The 22,229-nt window shown below is 40.8% G+C and overlaps 1 protein-coding gene across 2 annotated transcripts in view; it reads left to right on the forward strand.

The window, feature by feature from the left end:
* ANKRD26 (ankyrin repeat domain containing 26) overlaps positions 1-10,259 on the forward strand; it is an 88,605-nt gene extending 78,346 nt beyond the window's left edge. For both annotated transcript variants that reach the window (XM_075208968.1, XM_075208967.1), the window contains exons 36-40: positions 6,152-6,442; positions 6,731-6,966; positions 7,075-7,318; positions 7,967-8,012; positions 9,424-10,259. In XM_075208968.1, the coding sequence (XP_075065069.1) occupies positions 6,152-6,442; positions 6,731-6,966; positions 7,075-7,318; positions 7,967-8,012; positions 9,424-9,572 (966 nt within the window). In that variant the 3' untranslated portion in view covers positions 9,573-10,259. The remainder of the gene's footprint in view (positions 1-6,151; positions 6,443-6,730; positions 6,967-7,074; positions 7,319-7,966; positions 8,013-9,423) is intronic.
* The last annotated feature ends 11,970 nt before the right edge of the window (positions 10,260-22,229 follow it).

The raw sequence follows: 22,229 nt of genomic DNA on the forward strand, positions 1-22,229 counted from the left end.
TCTCTGGATTTGAGCAAAAGTGAAAGTTCAAGGAAGTCTCCTGTTTGCAATATAAGAAAGGCAGGACTTAAATAAGGGGGTTGTTGAAAGCGTTTCAACATAATTATCCCTGTGCTGAATCTTTCTGCAAAAGCCATATTTAGTAAAGCACTCTTATACATTATGATATTTTTATGAAAACCATTCATGTAGAACCAGTATCAACCATAATTTTACCTGTACTTTTTCTAGTCCAATTTAGAAAATGAAAGCAAATGTTTTGTGGCCCACATCTGCACTGCAAGGTCATAGATTATGATATGCTACACTTAAAACGCTAATGTTTTACCTCTGATGCAGTTACCTGTGTCCACCACAAGATCATTGGTCTTTTTAATGAACATGGTCTCTATACCTAGATCCAAGAGTAGGATGTGACTGAAGTGCAGTATGTACTATTTTAGGTTTGTCCTGCTCTTTAGTAAAGAAGTCTTGTTTACCCTAAAGATTAATGGTTTCTATAATGACAGCTGACTGCAGCTGAGGTAAACACTTAGGTTTCTTGAATCCTATGGGGTATACTGACAATTTGGAAAAGAGGACCCAGACAGGAGTTTGGCACTTTAAATTTTCTTTTCAAATCTGAAACTCCCCTTCTGTATCCCCTAATTTCCAGGGCAGTCCCGGTCACTGCCGCCACAGGTAGAGGCTGGGAGATCCCGCACCATTGGGCGCTGGACTACTCACCAGATGGACAGCTTCATTAAAGTGAGAGGGGAACCCAAAGTCGCAGTCAGCCCCCAAGAACAGGAGCCCCTCCATGGAAGTGCAGTGCCTTCAGTCTTAGGGAGGCCAGTCAGGTGCTTTCTGCTGTATACGGCTGCCCCTCACTAGGCACAGTCTAGCTAATAGGGGTCCATCCTCTGAACAGTGGCCATGTTTGGTGCAGGGACTTGGCGGGATGTGCTAAACCCCAGACAGCCTAGTCATTCCTACTTGGTAGCCTTTCCTCACAGAGAAAAGCCAGCTGGAATGGTCTATACTTCTGAGGGAAGTATTAACGTGAAAGAAGTTTCTTTGTGGGTTCTGCTTCCACACACTTGCTGTGTACTGTCAGTCTTTGCATGAATCACTTTCATTTCTGTTTGTGTACAGTAGGTGTCTATTTTGTCTCACCTTTATCTATTATGTCTGAGAAAGGAAGCACTTCTAGAGTTAAATGGGGATGAGCGGCATCTGTTACATCTTTTAAGTGTAACTCTGAATTACCTCAGGGTTTATCAGACGCTAATGCCTTATGCACAGCGTGCAAGGCTAAAGGGGGCCACAAATCACAAACCTGTCTGGACAAAATCTTTGGCCCACTCTATTACGGAGCCCACACAGCTATTATTATTATTATTATTATTAATTTTTATTTATAAGGCGCCACTCAGTGTTCGTAGCGCCGTACAGGGACAAACAAGTACAGTACAAGGTGGGACGGCAAAATACAGTAAACAATAAGCACAGTAACTCAGTAAGCTCAGAGCACAGCTAGAGAGAGGGGGGAGGGAAGAACGGCAGGCGCCGGAGCCCAAGAGGAAGGGCGCGGATGACGGGGAGACCCCCAGAGGGGTGGGGGGTAAGGTAGCTGGAGAGCAGAGTAAAAGGTGCAGGAAACAGGAGGAGAGATGGCCCTGCTCAAGGGAGCGTACAATCTAAGGGGAGGGGTAGACAGACAGAGAGACACGGGGTGAGAGGGAGAGAAGGGGGAACGGAGGCAGCTTCAGGGGAGGGGGAAGAGGGGAGGGAGGCAGAAAAGGAAGGAAGTTAAGTGGGAGACTGGAAGGCTTTGAGAAAGAGGTGGGTTTTTAGAGCCCGTTTGAAACTGGACAGAGTAGGGGATGTTCTGCTGGAGGGAGGGAGCTTGTTCCAGTGGAGGGGGGCAGCGCGGGAGAAGTCTTGGATTCGCGCATGTGAGGAGGTAATCAGAGGGGAGGAGAGGCGACGGTCGTTGGCAGATCGGAGAGGGTGGGATGGGCTACTCATACCTTCCTATGGGGTAGTTGAAGACAACCTCCCTAATGCCTCTCCTGTCAAAACCTCAAAGAGGGCGAGTCAGTTCATCTGAGGTGTCCCAGCCAAAGGCCCTTTCACCTGGTGACAAGTTGCCCAATGAGGAGGTTTAGACCCGAAGCCTAGCGAGGTCTGTCCAGAACCTTGGTGGATTCTGCATTTAGCCTACCCTCAGCTAAGACTCTGAAATCTGAGGACTGCTGTAGTTCAGTCCTGTGAGGGTTCAGACTCTGAGTTCTCCTCTCAGAAGCAGGGAGAGTTGGTGGTGGACTTGAGGTTTACTCAAACTTGGAGGAGGATCCCTCTAGTAGGCAGAGTGTAGATGATTTAGTGTGGGCTGTGCAGCAAGCGCTAAACATTCAAGGTAGCGAGGAGTCTGTGCTGTCTGACAATACGTGGTTTAAATAGGAAAAATAAACCATTTATTTATTTTAATTATTTATAGGATTTGGTAGTGAAATGTGGTCAAAATCTGAATGCATGTTTTATTTATCATGCATATTACAGACTCTCTATCTTTTCCCTAGTGTAGACGTGGATAAATGGAAAACGTCTCTGACCTATTAGCCTCCACATGGAATATTGAGGCTCCAGCACCTTTTGGAGGCTTTACAGCACATTTGGGAGGCATCTGAATATTAGGGGATGCATCTCTGGATACTAAACTCATTGGAGTTTAAAATTCAGCTTCAGGGGTTCTGCATGCCATATCTTGGCTTAAAGCTTATGATGTGAACACAGATTGTAAGAAGAGTATTTATTGAGTTGCTGAATTTTACAAAGAAAATAAAGATCTTATCTGCAGCTAATTAGTAGTTTCACACTGCAGGTAAAGTAAAGGGCCAGACCTTAAAGTTTCTGCCGCTCGAGGAGGACAACTTAGAAAAAAACAGGCTTGGGCAGCCAGACAGCTTTCAAGGCCTCGGGCAGTCAGTATAATGGGCAGTGTCCCCACCCAGGTCCACCTGGGGTGAAAGCCTGTCTGCTTCTCTGTAGGGATCAGTGGTTTAGTTCCTACTTCAGTTCCTTGTTGAGAGGCTTCACAGATCAAGGATATATCGCATATCTCCTCTGATCTCCATCCAAACATTTGTTTACCACCAGCCTTCCTAGAGACCTAGTAAGACACAGGGCTCTACAGGAAGCTATTGTGACATTCATTTATCATCCCAGTGCCAGGATACATGAAGCAAATGGGGTTCAATTTGAACCTGTTGGTCCAGAAGCTAAACGGATCCTTTCAGCCCATTTTGAACCTCAAGACTCTAATCACACAGGTTGATGGGAACATATTCAAGATGGGTGGCTGAGATTTGTCATATCCAGCATGGAACCAGGTGATTTCATGGAATCCATGGATGCCAACGATGTGTTTTTCCATGTTCCAATCGAGGAAAGCTATTAATGCATTCTTAGATTCACAGTATGGTCTCACCATTTCCAATTTTGGGCTCTGCCTTTTGGCCTAACAATGATATTCATGAAGATCATGCGGTCATGGCTGCTCTTTTGGGATCCAGAAGGGATGACAATCATTTCTTATTTGGTCAATATTTTAATCAAGGTGGAGTCCCAAGCCATACTTCAGGATCATGTGTGAAGGATGGTAAACATATTAGAATTCCATGGGTCATCAACTATCAAAAATCCAATCTAGTTCCTATCCAGAGACTTGTTTCTCTGGGTCTGGGTGTTCTTGGCTCAAAACAAGATGCTCATTGCAGATGTTAATAAAGTGGCTGTGAGCTCTCAAACAGGGCTCTGTTCTTTTGGGCATGAAAATCCGTGGCAAAATGGTTTCGAACCATGAGGCTGTGCAATTTGCACAGTTTCACTCAAGAGCGTTCCAGATCGAACTTATATCAAAACGGAACAATTCTCACAATAATTTGATCAGCCAATTCATCAAACTATCTCCAAAGACATCACTTGCTTGTTTGCTCAGAACAGACAACCTCAATAAGTGCCGTCCCTTTGCCATCTTGGATTGGACAATTGTCACCCTGGATGCCAGTCTTCAGAATTGGCACAGTCACTCTATAATGTCAGTTTCAGTGTCTTTGGTCACCAGTGGATGCCAGGGTACAAATATATGTGCTAGAAGTAAGAGTGGTACTAAAAGTGCTAGTCCTAGGACATCTTCTATTGTGAAGAAAGTTCATAAACCATTCAATCAGATGCTACATCAGTGGCATACATCAGCCACCAGGGAGGAACAAAGAGCTCACTTCAATGGCACTAAAAGGGCAAAATTAAATATTCAAACATTGTTCAATGGTATTCATTCCAAGGATAAAAAAAAGTGTGAGGGGACAGGATGGATAATAGATTGATTTTCCATATTTATTTTTTTAAATCCAGATCTCAACTCTGTCTTTCAGAGAATGACACTTTTCCAGAAGTGCAGACTTTCTTGCATAGAGTTTATGTACACATAACCTCCATACATCCCAAAGATTTCAAACTTAGTGTTTGTTGATGGCATTACAGATCTACATATATAATTTTTCGGGAAGATTGAGCTTGATACATCCATCCAATCAGTCTAAGGTAGGTTCTAGGTTTTATTGAAACTAGGACATCCAAAAAAATTGATCATATCATAAATGCAGCAACATGTCTCATAGCCGCACACTAGAAAAACATCTTCCCACCTTCTCTTTCCAGTACTATTCAGAATTGATGGGCCACTTATCGTATGGAGAGCATAACAGCCAGGTTGCACGATACCCCTACTACCATCCAGGCACTCTGGTCGCCCTGGACCACTCACTACGGAGCTATCCCTCCTTTAACCACAACAAATTCCCACTTGATACTCTCTCTCCAACCACCCTCACAACATTAGAGTTTCACTGCTGATTGCCATCACTCCTCTATGCTCACACTTGCTAAATAACCCCCCCCCTCCTTTTTCCCCCTTCCATCCCCCACCATCCTCCCCATTGTACGTCTTTCCCCTAAAAACTTCGATATAAAGCCATCCCTTGGTACACTCTGACTCTTCTTATTTGTATAACCCTTATTTATATCTTTTTGTACTAAATCTTTGATAACCACTGTACCCTAATACTTGACTTATTTTTTTGATTCTCAACTTTGTACTTAGTAAAAACCAATAAAAAAGTTTAATTAAAAAAACAAAAAAACACTGGACATCTTGATTTAAATGATGATCCTGGCATTGCTCCAAGACCAATCTTCAGAGGAAGAGTGATCGCTTCACTCTTTGGTCGTTGTTAGGGCTCTATAAAAATATATTTTAATAAGTTTTCCCTGGAGGGAGGGGATATAGAAAGAGGAGTTTCAGATTTATACCACTTTCATACTGCCGCCCCGGGTATATGAACCTGGGATATTGCCGGGGGACAGGCTCCCAGACAGACAAAATCCCGGGTCGACCTTTTTCACACTGAACCCAGGCAGACCCGGGTCTGACAAAAAAGAGAAATTGCAAATAAAAAGAAGAAAAAAGTCCTTTTACCTTTAGTATTTCCTCATTGCTGCCTGTCCAGCAGGTTACATGAAGAAATTACATCATTCCTATTGGCCAGGGAGAAAATTATGCATTTAAAGCGGCAATAGCGACCCTACGCCTGGATTACATTATACAAGCGTAAGGTCCACTATTGCCACTTGAAATGCATAATTTTCTCCCTGGCCAATAGGAATGATGTAATTTCTTCATGTAACCTGCTGGACAGGCAGTGATGAGGAAATCCTAAGGTAAATTAACTTTTATTTTTATTTTACTTTTTTACACTAGTCAGTGAAACCCTGGTTGAAAACCTGGGTCTCAACGTTCATAGTGCAGGCACGGGAATTAACCCACCAAAAGACACGGGTCTAATTCCCGGGAATTAGACCTGGAGTCATTCATACTGCAGTTGAGGCTGCAGTATGAAAGGGGTATTGGTGAAGAAAACTTGAAGTGCCAACCTCCTGCCTGGACCTTCTATACCCCATTATGGGTGTTCGCAAAGGGATTAAGAGAAAAGGATTTGACGTAAAAACAAAAATGCATTTTTTACACAGTTTGGACAAGGCTTTATTGCTCTGTAATATTTACCTAGCTGTTATGTGACTGTTCTCACCTGATTAATATATAACACAGGTTGAAGAACTTTCATCACATTTAGACAGAGAATCCCGAAAGCACATGCAATTAGAATCAACAAATCGTGACCTGCATGAACAATTGTCTTCAATTAAGAATTCACAAAACAATCAAGAACGGTTAGAAAGAAACAAAAGGTCATTAGAGGAAGAAGTAGATCAGCTCAGAAGACATATCGATTCAAGCAAGATGGATCAAAGTTTCATGGAGACATATAAAAGGGAAATTGAGGAGAGGGGAAGGCAAGAATTACGACAAAAACTGGAGGAAGTCAATCTATTCTTACAGGTATAAATCCCAAGGCCATTTTGGATCATACGTTTTATCTGAAATTATATACTGGTGTGTATATATATATATAGTGTGTATGTATCATACATAAATATATAAAGACTAGAAATTATTGTGTACCACAAGTAATTAATAAAAGTATGGAAATTGCATGAAAACTTGGGTACAAGAGGGTTGTGACCACATTGTGCATCCGCACTCGTCAAATACATTATTAATGCTATTCTAACTACTTCAGTCTGTAATTAAAAATATATATTACATGTACACTACTACTTTTCCCAGGCACAGTCTGTTTCACAAGACAAGCTAGAACAACTGAGAGCTGAAAATGATGCTTCTATCAGAAATCAGCTAGAGCATAGGATTGAAGATCTTGAATCTGAACTCAACAGAATAAAGAAAATGCAACAAGAAAATATAAACCACAAAGACTCTACGCAGTCAGAACTGAACAGATTCAAAGACTTGTATACAGAAGAGCAAAAGAATAGAAAATCTTTGACTTCAAAATTAGAAAGGTGAGTAACTTGTGTTAGTTGTGTCAGATCAATTGTAGTAGAAAGTTTTAGCTGTTCACAAAAAAAGCAAACTGCATTTACTTTCTAATTAATTAAATATTTTCACAGAGCAAATGAAAGGCTTGCGGAAGCAAACGCCAAACTACTTAATGAGCGGCAAAGGAGCAAATCAATAATTGCAAGCAGTTTTCTAAATGGAAGCCTGACTACCAGTCCTGTACTAGATACAAGTCCACTTGCAAATCTTGGCACTAGTCAAACCCTCAGCAGAAATTTGGAACTTGGTGGAAGTTTTCTGAATACAGTCAGGAATGATATGGCTGCAAATCGAGTGGAATCTTATATTGCTAAGGTCAGTTGCATTTACTTTTCTGTACAGTGGATTGACATTTATGTTTTCAGCAGTGTATATAATAATAAAATGCATGTTTTGTTATTAGTAAATGATCCTTTGTGTGCACATTTGTCCTGATAAAGACATCTCTTCCATGTTTTTGGTGAGGTCTATTTTTGATCCCCCAATGGTGAAGAAATAGTGTTCTGTATTTATTTTTTGTTTTGCTTATTTTATTTGCAGCATGCTTTTGTTATGTAAATACATGTGTTGATACCGGGCGGCTGTAACTAGGGGTTAAGTATTTTGGGCTGCTATTGCATTGTGGAGCAGATATCCATTCAGATCTTGTGCTACTTATACATACAAAATTAAAGGCTACACTGTAAAATTATTTTCTTTTGTTGGCCTTTTGGGGATTCAGGACGGTGAAGTATAGGCCTTGCCACTAGAAGAATCAATACAAGGGGGTAAATGTATTAAGCAGCGGATTCTGCAAGTTGCCGATATTCTGCTGCATTGTTGTCGATATTCTGCAACTTTGTAGGGAAATTTTGAAACTGCAATGGCTTTCAAGGAAATACTTGGATCTTAACCTGCAACTATTTTCTTCTTTATGTATGTGTATTAAGTTGTTGATACTAACCATGCAAAATTGTATTTCAGATGCAGCAGGAGCTGGAAAAAAATATTACTAAAGAACTGGAGCAAGGTATGTTAAATATGGTGATATGTGTGTTTTCATGAAGCCTCAAACTAGTCTGTTAAAGTAGATGAGATACATCCAGATTGTAGGAATAAGTCAATGTTTCCAGCACCTTTGTGGCAGTTTTGTGTCTGCATTACATACTATTTCCAGTGCATGCAACTGAAATAAATAGCATGTTCCAGAGGGTACCAGTACACCTAATAATCTTTAAAACTAATTTAGGTGCACATGTTTTATCTCAACTTCACGCTATTAAACTATTCAGTCATTTTGTATTTGTTTTGATTTTATTTATTTTTAAAAAATACATCTTGGATTCCTCTCACTTTAGTACAATGTGCATTTGTCTTTATGTGTATTCTAACTACATAAACATATTTTCACTCTGAATGTGTATCCAAGTGGAGTGATTCAAGATCTGGTGAGTTACAATTATCTAGTACTAAGTAGGTGTATTTCAAGCAAGGGTCCATATATTGTAGATTTTTATATGCTGTTAGATGAAAGTAGTCCAGTTGTCACAATGGGACTTTTACACTCTTGAAAGTGATTATTTAAAGCAACAATCCCATATGGAAGATTTAAATAGAAGGATCTTTAAATAGTAAGTTACGTAACCTTTAAGAATGCATTGGATGGTCATTTTTCTTAACTCTTCTTCTCCAAAACATTATCTCGTTTTCAAATTCTCTATGGGGTTGCTCCTTTAATATATACACAGTTGCATATATTGTATATAATATACTAGTGATACCAATATCGGTATAAACTTCTGTAAATAAATATCTGTACAGACAGTGAGATTTGATTTCATTGCTTCTAATTGGTGGGTTCAAATCTCATTAGTTAAGTTGTCATTTAAAAAAAAATAATTTAAAGACTAATGCATTACCTAGTATAAATTATTATTGGAATTCAAAGTCTTTGCATTTCCATGACTTACCCTGCAGCTTTGTGACTTTGTGGTAATATAACTTCTCAGGAACTCTGAATATCTTTACATACAGTAGTTTTCGGACTTATTTAATCCTGTACACTTTACCTGCTTATGTCTTTCTTTTTTTTTTTTTCATATTACATTGTCGGATGTAATAAATATATATACAAAACAATTGGCCAGCACAGAAACATTTTAAGTCTTCCACCAAAATTAATGGAATATATTCATATAGCAAGTATGTGAATATGCTGTAAGACATTATTTTTTAACTACTTTTCATGTAAATATGCCTTCATTTAAGTAAGATTTAAATGATATATCTGATGTATACAATTTTTCGACTGCCAATGTTTCATTGCCATTTACACAAACGTTTTTCCAGTTTTGTTTATTTAATGTAACTTCATATAGTACAATTGTTTATTTTAAAAAAGATCATCCTCAAAGCAATGTATTTTCTGTTTGATATTTTAGCGAATGCTGAGCTGGATGTGGGATGCACCAGAATCTCTCCTGTGGGTTCAATAGCTGGTTCTATGAGAAATTTGAATACTGATCAAGACCCAGTTTCCAGAGCAAAACAACAGTATCTAGAGGTCTTGAAGAAGAACCACAATATTTAAACACTAGTGAAACAAACTAAAACTGTTTACAAAAAATAGATGTGATTATAATGTGAAATTTGTGTTAACCAGTTGTCCGGTCTGCATAACTGTCTTGCACTTTGCACTTGTTGCAGGAATAAATTGTACATCAATAGTATAACATCAGTTTTATTTTGTTAATATATATATATTTTATTGTATTGTACTCCCTCCTTTGCATTGCATCTTTACCAAATGTACATGTAGCAGCATTCTATTATCAGCCCTCTCATGTGTGTGCATATTTTACATATATGTGCATTAACTATATCCTGCAGATACCCATTTGGTTAAAATCGGTACAATCCACAGCCTTTATAGTGTCCTAACCACTGCAACTACTGCTACTAGTCTTACATTTTAAATATTTGTGCAACTTCAGTATGTTCTCATTTTTAATATTACAAAATGTCAAAATATTTTTTTATATTTGAACTGTTCATCCACTCAGTATTTTGTTCATCCTGTGACAGGATTCACTAGTGTTTGTGCCAAGAATTTTTAGAATGTATTTTTATAAAGAGAAAAATAATACACAATTAATACTCTGCTGCTAAAAATGAAAAGGTACAAATTAGTTTTGTTCTGTATTAGTATGGACTAAAACATACTGGGCCTGAGTCAATATGGAGAGCAAAGCAAAAAAAAAAAAAAAGAGTAACTTTGCACCTTGACAAAACCATGTGGCATTGGTGGGGGAGGTAAATTTAAAATATGGGGAACAGATTTATAATTGGGGTAGAACATGTCCTAGATCAACTTTTAAATTTCAGTGTAAAAATAAAGCTATCAAGTACTTGTGCTATATGATAAAACAGCCAGTTTTAAACTTATGTGCAAAATAATAAACTAATTTGCACCGCTTGCATTGTAACATGGTTTGTGCAGGAGAATATTTACTTCTTTCTTTGCATTACTTTCCTTAATGAATTAGGCCCTCTGTTTTCAGTGAGACTCACACTTCCTCTTGACTGCCTATTTTTTTTATTATGTGAAATAATGTGGTCTTAATATGAGTCCTCAAAACTCCAACAGTTATTGGTACTAAGCAAATAGCTTCTGGGATGTTACCACACTACAAATATAATATTATACTATTTTCAACGGAGAAAGAAGCATGTTTATAAACAGCTCTTTAATATTCATATTTATTTACATTCTACCCTGAACAGTATATTTACATTTGTATTTATTCAACTTTACAGTAAATGTTTCTATATTTAATTTATGTAAGACTATATTGTTTTCTTCACTGACACCAGAGGAAACTATTTTGTACTGCTGTAGCATAAAACTCCTGTACATGTGTGTCCTATAATAAAAATTAGTAGTTTATACAAATTACTTCACTTTTTTGTGTTATTAAAGAGTCACACTGATCTAATAACTAGTTTCCATTGTACACAATGCATCCCAATGCTAAGGTCTGAATGATAAAATGGGTATATATTATTGTGTAAGATTGAACACTGCAAAAACAATAATGTATACATTTAAACATGTTTTCTTGTAAAATGTCACCTAGAGTAAAACTGAAATTTAATTCTATACTGTTGAATTCGAATATTTAGTCACCGATGGTCAAATTACATCTTGAAAATAAGTTGACACAATCAGGAGCGTATGAATGAAAATTTTCATGTGGTGGGCAAAAGGCCAAAGACGACTATAGGACTTGGAGACCCTTTTTCCTTGTGCTTTGGTATCTTGTTTTATGACAGTTGTTACAGTGGCTGTAGATGTACAAAGACTCCCAATTGTCATAGCAGCTGTCCATCAAGTCTATTTAAGGCACATTTGGGTGTGGCTTACAAGCCAGCCCTTGCTAGCTGTAAACCCCTATATCTGGGAGGTAAGTGCATCTGATTTTAATGGTGTTTAAAGCATATAGGTCAGTGTAGGACCTGCATGTTATGAGGTGCCCTTGATGCTGGGATGCAGGCTTAAAAGTTTTGATCAAAATATGAACTAATACCTCATGTTTTCATTTTGCTAGATACACAGATATACAGTGTTAAGGATAAGCGCTGACAACTGTCTTTTTATTTAAATATATGAATATAGATATATTCTGTGAGGCAGAATAAACTACCAAGTCTATATACTTAGTATTACACCAAGCACCTCAAAATCTGCAAAAAGTTCTGTCCACTTTGTAAAACAGAATTATATAGTGGAAAGTAAGTTTAAAACATTAAATATGCATAAACAATAGAGAGGTATCAGTCTGGAGGGGCACAGAGGTTAATGTGCAGCACGATGTGTACAGCTGCAGCAGTTTTTTCTGACATTTGGAAAAGCCCAGTAAGGTCCGTTGAAGGAGGAAGCTCCGCCCCCAGGATTCCCCTGTCATGTCCGCCTCCAAACGCAACCGAACAGCCTATACCTAGTACAGCTGTCGGCTTGTATAAATGTAATATGCCCAGGCAGCAGCGCTTATGCTGTCAGCGAATCGCCTCTTATGGAGTGCAATCGCTGACCTGTTCTCCCCCTAATAGATGCTCGTTGCCTAGGAGAGAGAACAATGTCGGCCAGTCTGTCGGGTGGGAGAAGAGGCTATATTGGCTTCACTCCCGCCCCACCTAATACTGCTGGTAGCACGTCTGCCAGTTCCTGTCTGTCTGGCAGTGAAAATGAATGTACTTTATTTGCTCATTTCTAGGGAATGAGAGACTGCTGGCATTTGTGGATGAGTGAGCAGCAACATAGATCACTCACTCCTCACACCAGAGACCATAGTGAAGGAAGCCATCAAGTTATTCACTCCTCTGAGTCTTAAATTCAATCCCTGTGCTGCACCTGTGAAGGGAATAAAATAAAAACATAAAACCTAAAGCTAATTAAAGTATAGGCAGGAGCCTAAACCCAAGTGACCTATCTTCCTAGGCACTTAACTGAAACAGGTCTGAACAGGAAGAGAAGGGGCATAGTAGGAGAGGAGTCTGGGGATGAAACATGTCTGCTAAGTGCCTAACTCCTAGTCCCACCTACTATACCCCAATGTCTCTCAGTGTCCCCCCAATGGTAGGAAAGAGACATTTAAATTACTATATCTCATGTTTGTTATTGGATGCACCGCCAGAAATTCAGGGTAAAAGAAAAGAGAATAGTTCATCATCAATACAGGTTATTTATTAAATGTTTATGAATGGAACACTTAGTTTTTTAAAAAAAACAAATCAATCAATCCGTGTTAAATCTATACTAAGGTAATCTATATTAAAGAACATTTGTTAGTTCTATTAAGACAATCTATAATTTTAAAAACGTTTCACACGTTTAGAACAGATACCATGACTGCAGAAAGTAGCATGAAAGCTTTTGTGTAGAAATTCATGGGGGGGTCAAAACACAGTCTTTGCCTACCCAATATAAATCATGGGGGGGGGCAACTGCCCCCCGGTTCCTACTCCTCTGCACACAATCTCTGCACAGTATAAAGTTAATCCTGACACAGCTCTGCACATCTTAATGCACAATTGCTTTCTATTTGATACATTTACCAGACTGGAAACAAATAAAACAGTGTGGGAAGTTCAAAAGTTTGGGCACCCTGTCTGTTTGTATTTAGTAATGCTGTTATTGAGACCAAGACAATGGTTCCTGTACTGCCACACAACATGAAAGCATAAGAGGTCCACCCCAATGGTTTGTGAAGTTTTCTTTTTCTTTAAATACTTTTACCTATTTTACTCAAGGGGGTAAATGTATTATGCTCCGATTTTTTCAAGTTTGCCTTTTACAAGGCATCGCCGCTTTAAATTTTATCTGCAAAGTCGCCGATTTTCCGGCGAGTTGAAAAAATCGGAGCATAATACATTTACCCCAAAATGTATCTTTTGTGTCTGAGACCAAAAGTTTATTCAGTCCACAGCAGATTGCTCCAAAAAGTTTTTTTTCTACTTAGTGTTCTGCATATTTCAAATGTTGACTTGTGTGATGGGGTTGTAGGAAATGTTTCCACTTTTGTGTAAGCAACTAAACCTTGCTGCAGGTTCTTAGCTGCATCACATTGAACAGTTGAATGGGGTGTGATATTCTAATTCAGTTTAGCAAATACACAGATGTTATGGGTGAAGGTATGGTTGGTGTAGTGAGAACTATGAAATAGTGTCAGTTTGAGGCAGCATTTACATATCCTCTCCCTCTTCACTCATTAGGAGCTCTGATTCCAAAAATATATTTTTGATTTCCAGTCATCTATTTATAACTGCTACTGCTTTGTAAAAGACAAAAAGAATGAATGCACATGCCGCATTCAAGTTTGTTTGTTGTTTCAAATCTGTTAAATACAGTAAATAGTAATTGCGCATTAAAATGTGAAATGCACTGTTCACTCGTAGCTTTGCTAGAAGGCTTAAGTATGCTGGAATATCCCCCATTTTCACATACTGCAAAAGAGGCACCAAGCAACCCTTAATTGCTTTAAAGTATTTAATCCTTTTATTTGCATAGAACTTTGAATGACACGGGATGTATGCAAGAAGTATGTGCATTATTTAGAATTAAATTTTATTAATTTGATTTTAAAAAGTGATCTGATGTGTAGTTCATCTAAAACATATTGGGACATATTCAATTAGCTGTGGAGTGCCTCCAGAACGGACACAGAGGCACTCCATGGCAATGTAACAACGCAGATTTCTCTTTGCCCCCCCCCCCCCACACGCACACACACCCCAAATAGGTGCGAGGAGAAATCCGCTACAGAGACACTTTAGTACCTGCAAATGTGCGAACATCGCATCTAATTGAATATGCCCAATTGACTCAACCAACATTCATGGTCTGTATTGGAAATCCCAGCTTTCTGTACCTGTTAATAATTGCTGCTCATTACCTTGGAGGTATTTTGGCACATTGCAACTACAGAATTTATGCAATTTATTTATATTTTGGGCTGTCTTGCATGAAGTACCCACTTCTAGTCATGCCACTGCTATGTGAGGCCAGTACATTGATGTGAACTCACAGACAAAACTGCTTTGTCAACGAATGAAGCAGCTTGGGTGTTTCATTTCAGGACTTTTACGTGGCCATTCCAAAGCATTATTTTTTTCTGGCTTTAATGTGTCAGCAACTGTGGCTACCTGCTGATTTTGGCACTACCCTATCTAGAGACGCGGAGTCTAACACGCCCCTGGTTTTCACCAGGGACCCCTGCAAGGAGGTTTGGAATTAGCTGCGAGGGACACGCAGGTCACGGTTCTGCAGGAGGATAATCAGCGAGATAGGTGAAGATAATCGGATGGTCAGGGATGTCGAGGTCTAGCCATGCGGTCAATGCAGTACACAAGTAAGTTCCAAAAGAATAGTCAGGCAGGCAGAAGTCAAATACTGGAGCAGGATTAAAGAACCGAAGGGAGAATCCAAGAGGAGCGTCGGGAACAGCCGAGATCAGAACCAAGAAGACAGACTGAGATTCAATATAGCACATGGATGCCTGGAGCTAGGAGACCTAATACTCTGGCACCCTAATGATGTTAGAATCTCCCTTATATAGTGGCGATAAATAGGAAGCACCAGCGGTGGTGACGTCAGCTGCTGCCGCCTGCTGTCCAACCAGCACCCCGTTGTTTGGCAACAGGGCGCATATGGGCAGAAGCAGCCGCCGGGCGGCCGGACCTGATGCGTCTGGTTCCTTAGCTACTTCCTGCAGAGCGGGCACCCGTCCCTGTGCGGACGAGAGAGCACAGGGACGGCGTCTGACATAATGATACCGTTCTCTTTAAAGGGATCAGATGTGATGTTATTCTGTATAAATGGTGAATATTTTATACCATCTCTGTATCAGTTATCGTTAATGGCCTCTGGCTAACCTATCCCCTGCCCTCCCCCACCCTCTTTGTGTCTTACCCTTCCCTTTTGGATGTAAGCTCTCTTTTCTCATGTTCTCCTTTAACTATTCCAATACCCTCTGTACCTCTTGGCCTGCTTCCCTACTTCACATTAGACATTAATCTCACTCACTGTCCCATAAATAATTTGATCTGTATTACCATGTTATCTATTGTTTTTTGTTTATTCAGTATGTCTGGTCTTTTTTGTTTTGTTTTTCATGTATTATGTAATGTGCTATGTATCATTGCTGTATGTAAATGTCATATATGGCTCTGCAGATCTTTTGTGACACCTTATAAATAAAAGATAATGGTATTGCTGCAATGTGTGTGTTTGTTATGCTGTGTAACCTGCATACTATCCAGTTTCAGCTTACAAATTCTATGAAAGATCGTTCCTGAATGCGCCATTGATGTCATTGCGGTGTAGTGTGAATTGACACGTCTTTAAACGCAGATATGCATGACATGTGTGCAGTCGCTAATTACATAATGTCCGTTGTGTTCCCAGATACAGATTGTGATCTGTCTGGGGGAGTTATGATGTGTCTGCTGGGTGGTGGGTGGGCTTATAATATGTTTGGGGGGGTGGCATAATGTGTGTGTATATATATATATATATATATATATATATATATATATATATATATATATATATATATGTTGTGGCTAGAGCCCGCTACTGCAGAAGCACACGCGAACAACTTCTTCCTTTTTATGGTGCTTTATTGTCAGGATGGTAAATATTTTGACACCGTATACTTGCACAACAATCATGGAGACCCTAAACGCTAGCTATACATAGACCAGCTCTCTCTCAGGACCAGCCAGCTATCCCAGCGTTGGTCTCTCTGAACAAATGAAACAAACAAGCTTTTATACATGATGCTCCTCCCCCAGCCTTAGCTTGATGGACAGGTGACACACCCACCTTCTCTTTAAAAGAAAACACCCATCACTGGCTCTGTTTGCACAACCAGACACGCCCTGTCTGTTTGCTGAGAGGAAGGATTTCAGATCATGTAAGTTTAACCAAATTTAAACTATTGCTTTTCATACATAAGTCTTCACTCTAGGTGCATTACTGCACAAATGTTTTACTCTACTTCCCTGCTTTCTCTGTATATTGCCAGCTAAATGCCTCCTTTTGTTACTATATATATATATGTGTATATATATATATATATATATATATATATATATATATATATATATATATATATATATATATATATATAATATATATATGTGTGTGTAGATAGTTATTTGAAAAGACTGCACTCACATTTTTAAATCCTCCTTTGGGGTGCACCCCAATAGCTCACTTTCATGGTAGCTAGTACATATTCAAAAAGTATATCTCTCACCATTTAAAACAAATAGATTATTCTTTATTTTCAATCCATTTCCTTTACATTGTAGTCGATGTTTCGGTCTCACATCCAGACCCCTTTCAAAACAGATTTACATAGAACAGCAGACAAGACAAGCATAGTCCAGCTGTATAATGTAATCCAGGTGGGAGTCCGCCTATTGCCGCTTTAAAAGCATATTTTTCACCTGCCCATTAGAAGTGATGCCATTGCTATACACATTTCTTAACGTCAGATTCTTACAGCTGCCGGACATCAGAGTGGAGAAAATACTACCTGTCTTCTGGTACGTAGACATTTTTTTTGCAGACCTGGGTTCATTGTGAACCCGGTCAACCTGGGAATTTGCCCAGGTGAGAGGCTCTGTTCCCCGGCAATATCCCGGGTTCATATACCCGGGATATTGCCTGGGCGGCAATGTCAAAGTGGTATAAGTGGCTAATTGAATTCCCTCTATAATGTCATGTGTAAAGAGACGGAGCCCCAACCCATGTTGGCCATGCCTCCATCATTATGTGGCCACGCCCCTTCAGAGGTGCCGCCGTGGCACACATCCCTTCTCCTACTATGTGTAGAGGGGGGCCAAGAAATTCCTCTTCAGAAACCAGATTTTTGGTATAGAAATTGGAGCTGCTTAGGTCAAGCCTCAGGAAATTAACATGTCTAAATGTATTCCTCTACCGCGACTCTGCCCATAATTGGGATGAGAGAAACACATATTTCTTTCTCTCTTCCTAGCTGGATTCAGAAGCAGACACACACATAGGATTTTTCTCCCTATTTGAGCACAGGAAAAGCGTAAAGTATATGGGCCCACACTAGGCTGTTTTAATATGTGATCATGAGGGAATATATACTGGTTAAATATGTTTAATATATACCGTGTTTAGACCCAGTGTTTATGTTTAGTGTTTTGATGGTAGAGCAGTAAACTATGGGAGCTGCATCGGGATGGCAATAGGAGCTAGTATCTTGGAAAGATCACATTTGGTCAGTAATGATGCACTGTTTGTAAGCCGTTTGAATTGATGGAATAACCTTGTGTAAGATTGCAAAAGTTGATTGCAAAGACTGAAAAATTAGTTAACACCGCACCAGGTCATAACATCCCCGATACATAATATTATTCTTGTTATATGATATTAGACCGATAATCAGGTGGTGCACCCAGAACATAATAAATTACCTACACTAAAAAAAAAAAATGTTATGTTCAACACTGTTACGAGCCGCGGCGGTGCCCAGCCGCCGCGACTCACTCACCCGCGTCCCGGCCATCGCCATGGCGACCGGGACGTCATTTCCGGCCATAACCCGGCCGTTGCCGGGGCAACCAGCAGACGCTTCAGAGCTGCGTCCCAGCAATAGGAGGAAGCCGGGCGCAGCGATTCTACAGCCTGTGGGCTAATTAATATGGGCAGATTATAGGAGGCAATTACAGGCATTAGCCTGCAACTGTGCAGGCCAGGGGCAAGCCCTGATTGGCTCTATTAGTGACTGCTCTATTAACCTGCAGGAGTGTGTTCAACCTGTGATTGGTTCAGCTGGGTATTTAAGGCAATAAGGTCTGCTGCCTCATTGCCGGTTATAGCTTCTGTGCTCCAGTCTGCTGACCTGCTTGTTCCAGTTCCTGTATCCTGTATCTACGTTTGACTTCCCGTGTATGACCCTTGGCTTCGTATTGGACTTCGCTTGTGTTTCCTGTGACCCTGATCCTTGGCTTGTTTACCCGTTCTGCTACTTTGCCTGTGACCTCTGACCTCAGCTTGTTCATCATTACTGTTACCTGCTGCCGGCCTTTGACCTCTGCGTGGACCTGACTCTTCTTGCCTGGGTTCTCCCCAGCCGGTACACACTTCACGACCCTCTGTCAGTCTGCAGCCCAGTCTGTCCCCACCATCAGGGGCTCCAGTGAACACCTGACTGGCAGAGTAGACTCCGGGTTGTGTTGTGCCGGCTGGAGGGGTTCCTAACATTATAACCGGCCCACTCACGGAGACAAGGTTAGAATGGATGCAAGTGGATCCACACCGTCTCCGGCACAAACCCTAGCAGGCCATGTTGAGTCCTTGTATCAGAGGATGCAGGGATTGGCTGAGCGTATGTCTGTTCAAGAAAAAGCCACAAAAACTTCACAACCTACTCTAGATCCCATCTGTGAGCCCAAAATGAATTTACCGGATCGGTTCTCCGGAAATAGAACCCTGTTTCGGAACTTCAGGGAGAGCTGTAAGCTCTATTTTCGGACGAGACCCCGCTCCTCCGGTTCAGAGCAGCAAAGAGTTGGGAATATTATTTCCCTTCTACAGGGTGACCCCCAGTCCTGGGCGTTTTCTTTGCCACAGACCAGTCCTGCTACTCAGTCCGTAGACTCCTTCTTTGAGGCATTGGGTCTACTGTATGATGACCCGGATCGAGTGGCCTCCGCGGAAGCTCATCTACGGTCTTTGAAACAAGGACCGTCAGAAGAATATTGCGCTGAATTCCGTAGATGGTCACCTGATAGTGGATGGAACGACCCTGCCTTACGTAGTCAGTTTCGTGTCGGCCTATCCGAACAGATTAAAGATTCTTTGGTGCAATACCCGTCTCCTAGCTCTCTGGAGGATCTGATGCACCTCTCCATTAAAATTGACAGGAGATATAAGGAGCGGAAAACTGAAAAGGAAACAGCATCACCTCCATCCACCTTCGTTCCTATCTCCCAGGTTGGTGAGGAACCAAGGCAATTGGGAGCATATCGTCTTTCCTCTGAAGAAAGAGACAGGAGACGGACACAAGGCTTATGTTTGTATTGTGGCACAAAGGGCCATTTCTCCCATTCTTGCCCAAACAAGTCGGGACGAGCATGCCTTGGGAACGAGGAGAAAGTTCACTTAGGTCTGCAGATCGTTTCCCCGAAAAATGCACTATTGGTCCCTGCACAGCTCACGTTCAGTGCTCGTTCTACGAAACTATCAGCCTTCATTGACAGTGGAGCTGCTGGCAACTTCCTCGACATCGAGTTTGCCCGCTCTGCTGGGATTCCGTGGATTAAACTCCAATCTGCCATTACGGTATGTGGCTTAGATGGTAGTCCGTTGCCAGGAGGCAAGATTACTTGGGAGACCCCACCACTACAGTTGAACGTTGGCGCTCTCCATTCGGAATCCATAGTCTTACGTCTTATCGAATGTCCATCGGTTCCTTTAATTCTGGGCCACCCTTGGCTATCCTGCCATAACCCCGTCATGCATTGGGCAAAAGGAGAAATTGTCCAGTGGAGCCCCCATTGTACACAGTCTTGCTTGACACTACCTCTACGTATTATTCAGTCTATTCCGGAGCAGCTCCCTTCTCAGTATCATGACTACTGGGATGTTTTCTCCAAAAAGGCTGCTGACACACTACCACCGCACCGCAATTTCGACTGTGCCATTGAGCTCATTCCGGGCTCTAAATTACCCAAGGGACGCTTGTATCCTCTCTCCGGTCCAGAGACCAAATCCATGCAGGAGTATATTGACGAAAACTTGGAGAAGGGCTTCATCAGGCCATCCAAGTCCCCAGTAGGAGCAGGGTGTTTCTTTGTACCCAAGAAGGACGGTGGACTCAGACCCTGTATCGACTATCGAGGGATGAACCTTATTACGGTTAAGAACACCTACCCCCTTCCCCTCATCTCCGTTCTTTTTGATCAATTAAGAGGAGCCACTATCTTCACAAAAATTGATCTTCGTGGAGCCTATAATCTCATACGTATTAGAGCAGGTGATGAGTGGAAGACGGCGTTCAACACGCTCTCGGGCCATTACGAATACCTGGTCATGCCGTTTGGGCTGAGTAATGCTCCTGCCGTATTTCAGGATTTGATTAATGAGGTGTTACGTGAGTTCCTGGGACACTTTGTTGTTGTTTACCTTGATGACATCCTCATATATTCAAAATCATTGTCTGCGCACCAGGGTCATGTCAGACAAATCCTACAGAAATTACGGGAACATCACCTCTACGCGAAACTCGAGAAATGCGAGTTCGAGGTCCAGAAGGTATCCTTCCTCGGTTATCTAATCTCCTCAGAAGGTTTCTCCATGGATTGATCTATGTTATATGACACTCTAAGGAGATTGACTAAATTGAAGTGCACATCTAAATCAGTCTGGAAATTAATCTAACGAGACTGACATTCAAGTTGAAGCCCTTTGCGGTTTCCTTGAACTTACACTTCAACTGATGTTCTAACTGGAGGCTATCTAAGTGTGCTTTATCACTCGGAATTACCTGCATATCTTCATTGTCTATTGCATGCGGTCAATTGGACAATAGTTGCTTTTTTGTGAGGTCTAAAACCATCTGCATAACGTTAATTACAATATCAACCTCATAATAGCCTATTCTATGATGCTGATGACATTCAGCAGCTTCTGAAGGTTCTTTGAACCTAGTTATATGTCTATGTGGGATATAATTTATAAGTCTCAAGTGATACTGTTTTAATAATATATATATATTTCTACTATGACATTTATAATGAGATTATGCCAATGATCTAGTCTCTCGATTGTTAAGTCTCCTTTGATATTTTATCCATTTAACCAGAATTTACTGAATCAATTGCCTATCATATCTACTGTTGTTACACATGTATTTGTAATAAATTTTATATCGATTTGAGTTTTGCGCTATCTTATCATATTACAGTAGTTTTTACATTATTGACGGGTCCAGATCCCGTCTAGACAGCTGCATCTCGATCGATTGATATAGGATAACTAGTGCCCCATACATGCGTGTTTGTTTTGGTTTCTCCATGGACCCAACCAAGGTCCAAGCAATTCTGGATTGGATTCAACCGAATAACCTCAAGGCGGTCCAGAGATTCCTGGGATTCGCCAATTACTACAGGAGGTTTATTGGCGGCTTTGCTGATATCGTGGCTCCTATTGTCACCTTGACCCGCAAAGGAGGTGATCCAACTGTTTGGTCACAACAGGCAATAAATGCATTCAAAACCCTGAAGAAAGCTTTTGTGTCTGCTCAGGTTCTCAGACATCCGGATCCTAGGGTACCGTTTGTTCTTGAGGTAGATGCTTCTGACGTCGGTGCTGGGGCTGTCTTGTCACAAAAAGACCCCCAGACCCACCGCTTACATCCATGTGCCTTTTTTTCCCGTCAGTTCTCATCAGCGGAAACCAACTATGACGTGGGAAACCGAGAATTGCTGGCAATTAAATGGGCCTTTGAGGAATGGCGACACTGGTTGGAAGGCGCTGCACACCAGATCTCCGTTATAACGGATCATAAGAACTTACAGTATATACAGTCAGCCAAACGTCTGAACCCCCGACAGGCTCGGTGGTCGCTGTTCTTCACTCGGTTCAACTTTATTATCACCTATCGTCCTGGTTCCAAAAATATTCAAGCGGACGCCCTGTCTAGAAGTT

The sequence above is a fragment of the Mixophyes fleayi genome, chromosome 4 (assembly GCF_038048845.1).
Source record: "Mixophyes fleayi isolate aMixFle1 chromosome 4, aMixFle1.hap1, whole genome shotgun sequence".
NCBI lineage: Eukaryota > Metazoa > Chordata > Amphibia > Anura > Limnodynastidae > Mixophyes > Mixophyes fleayi.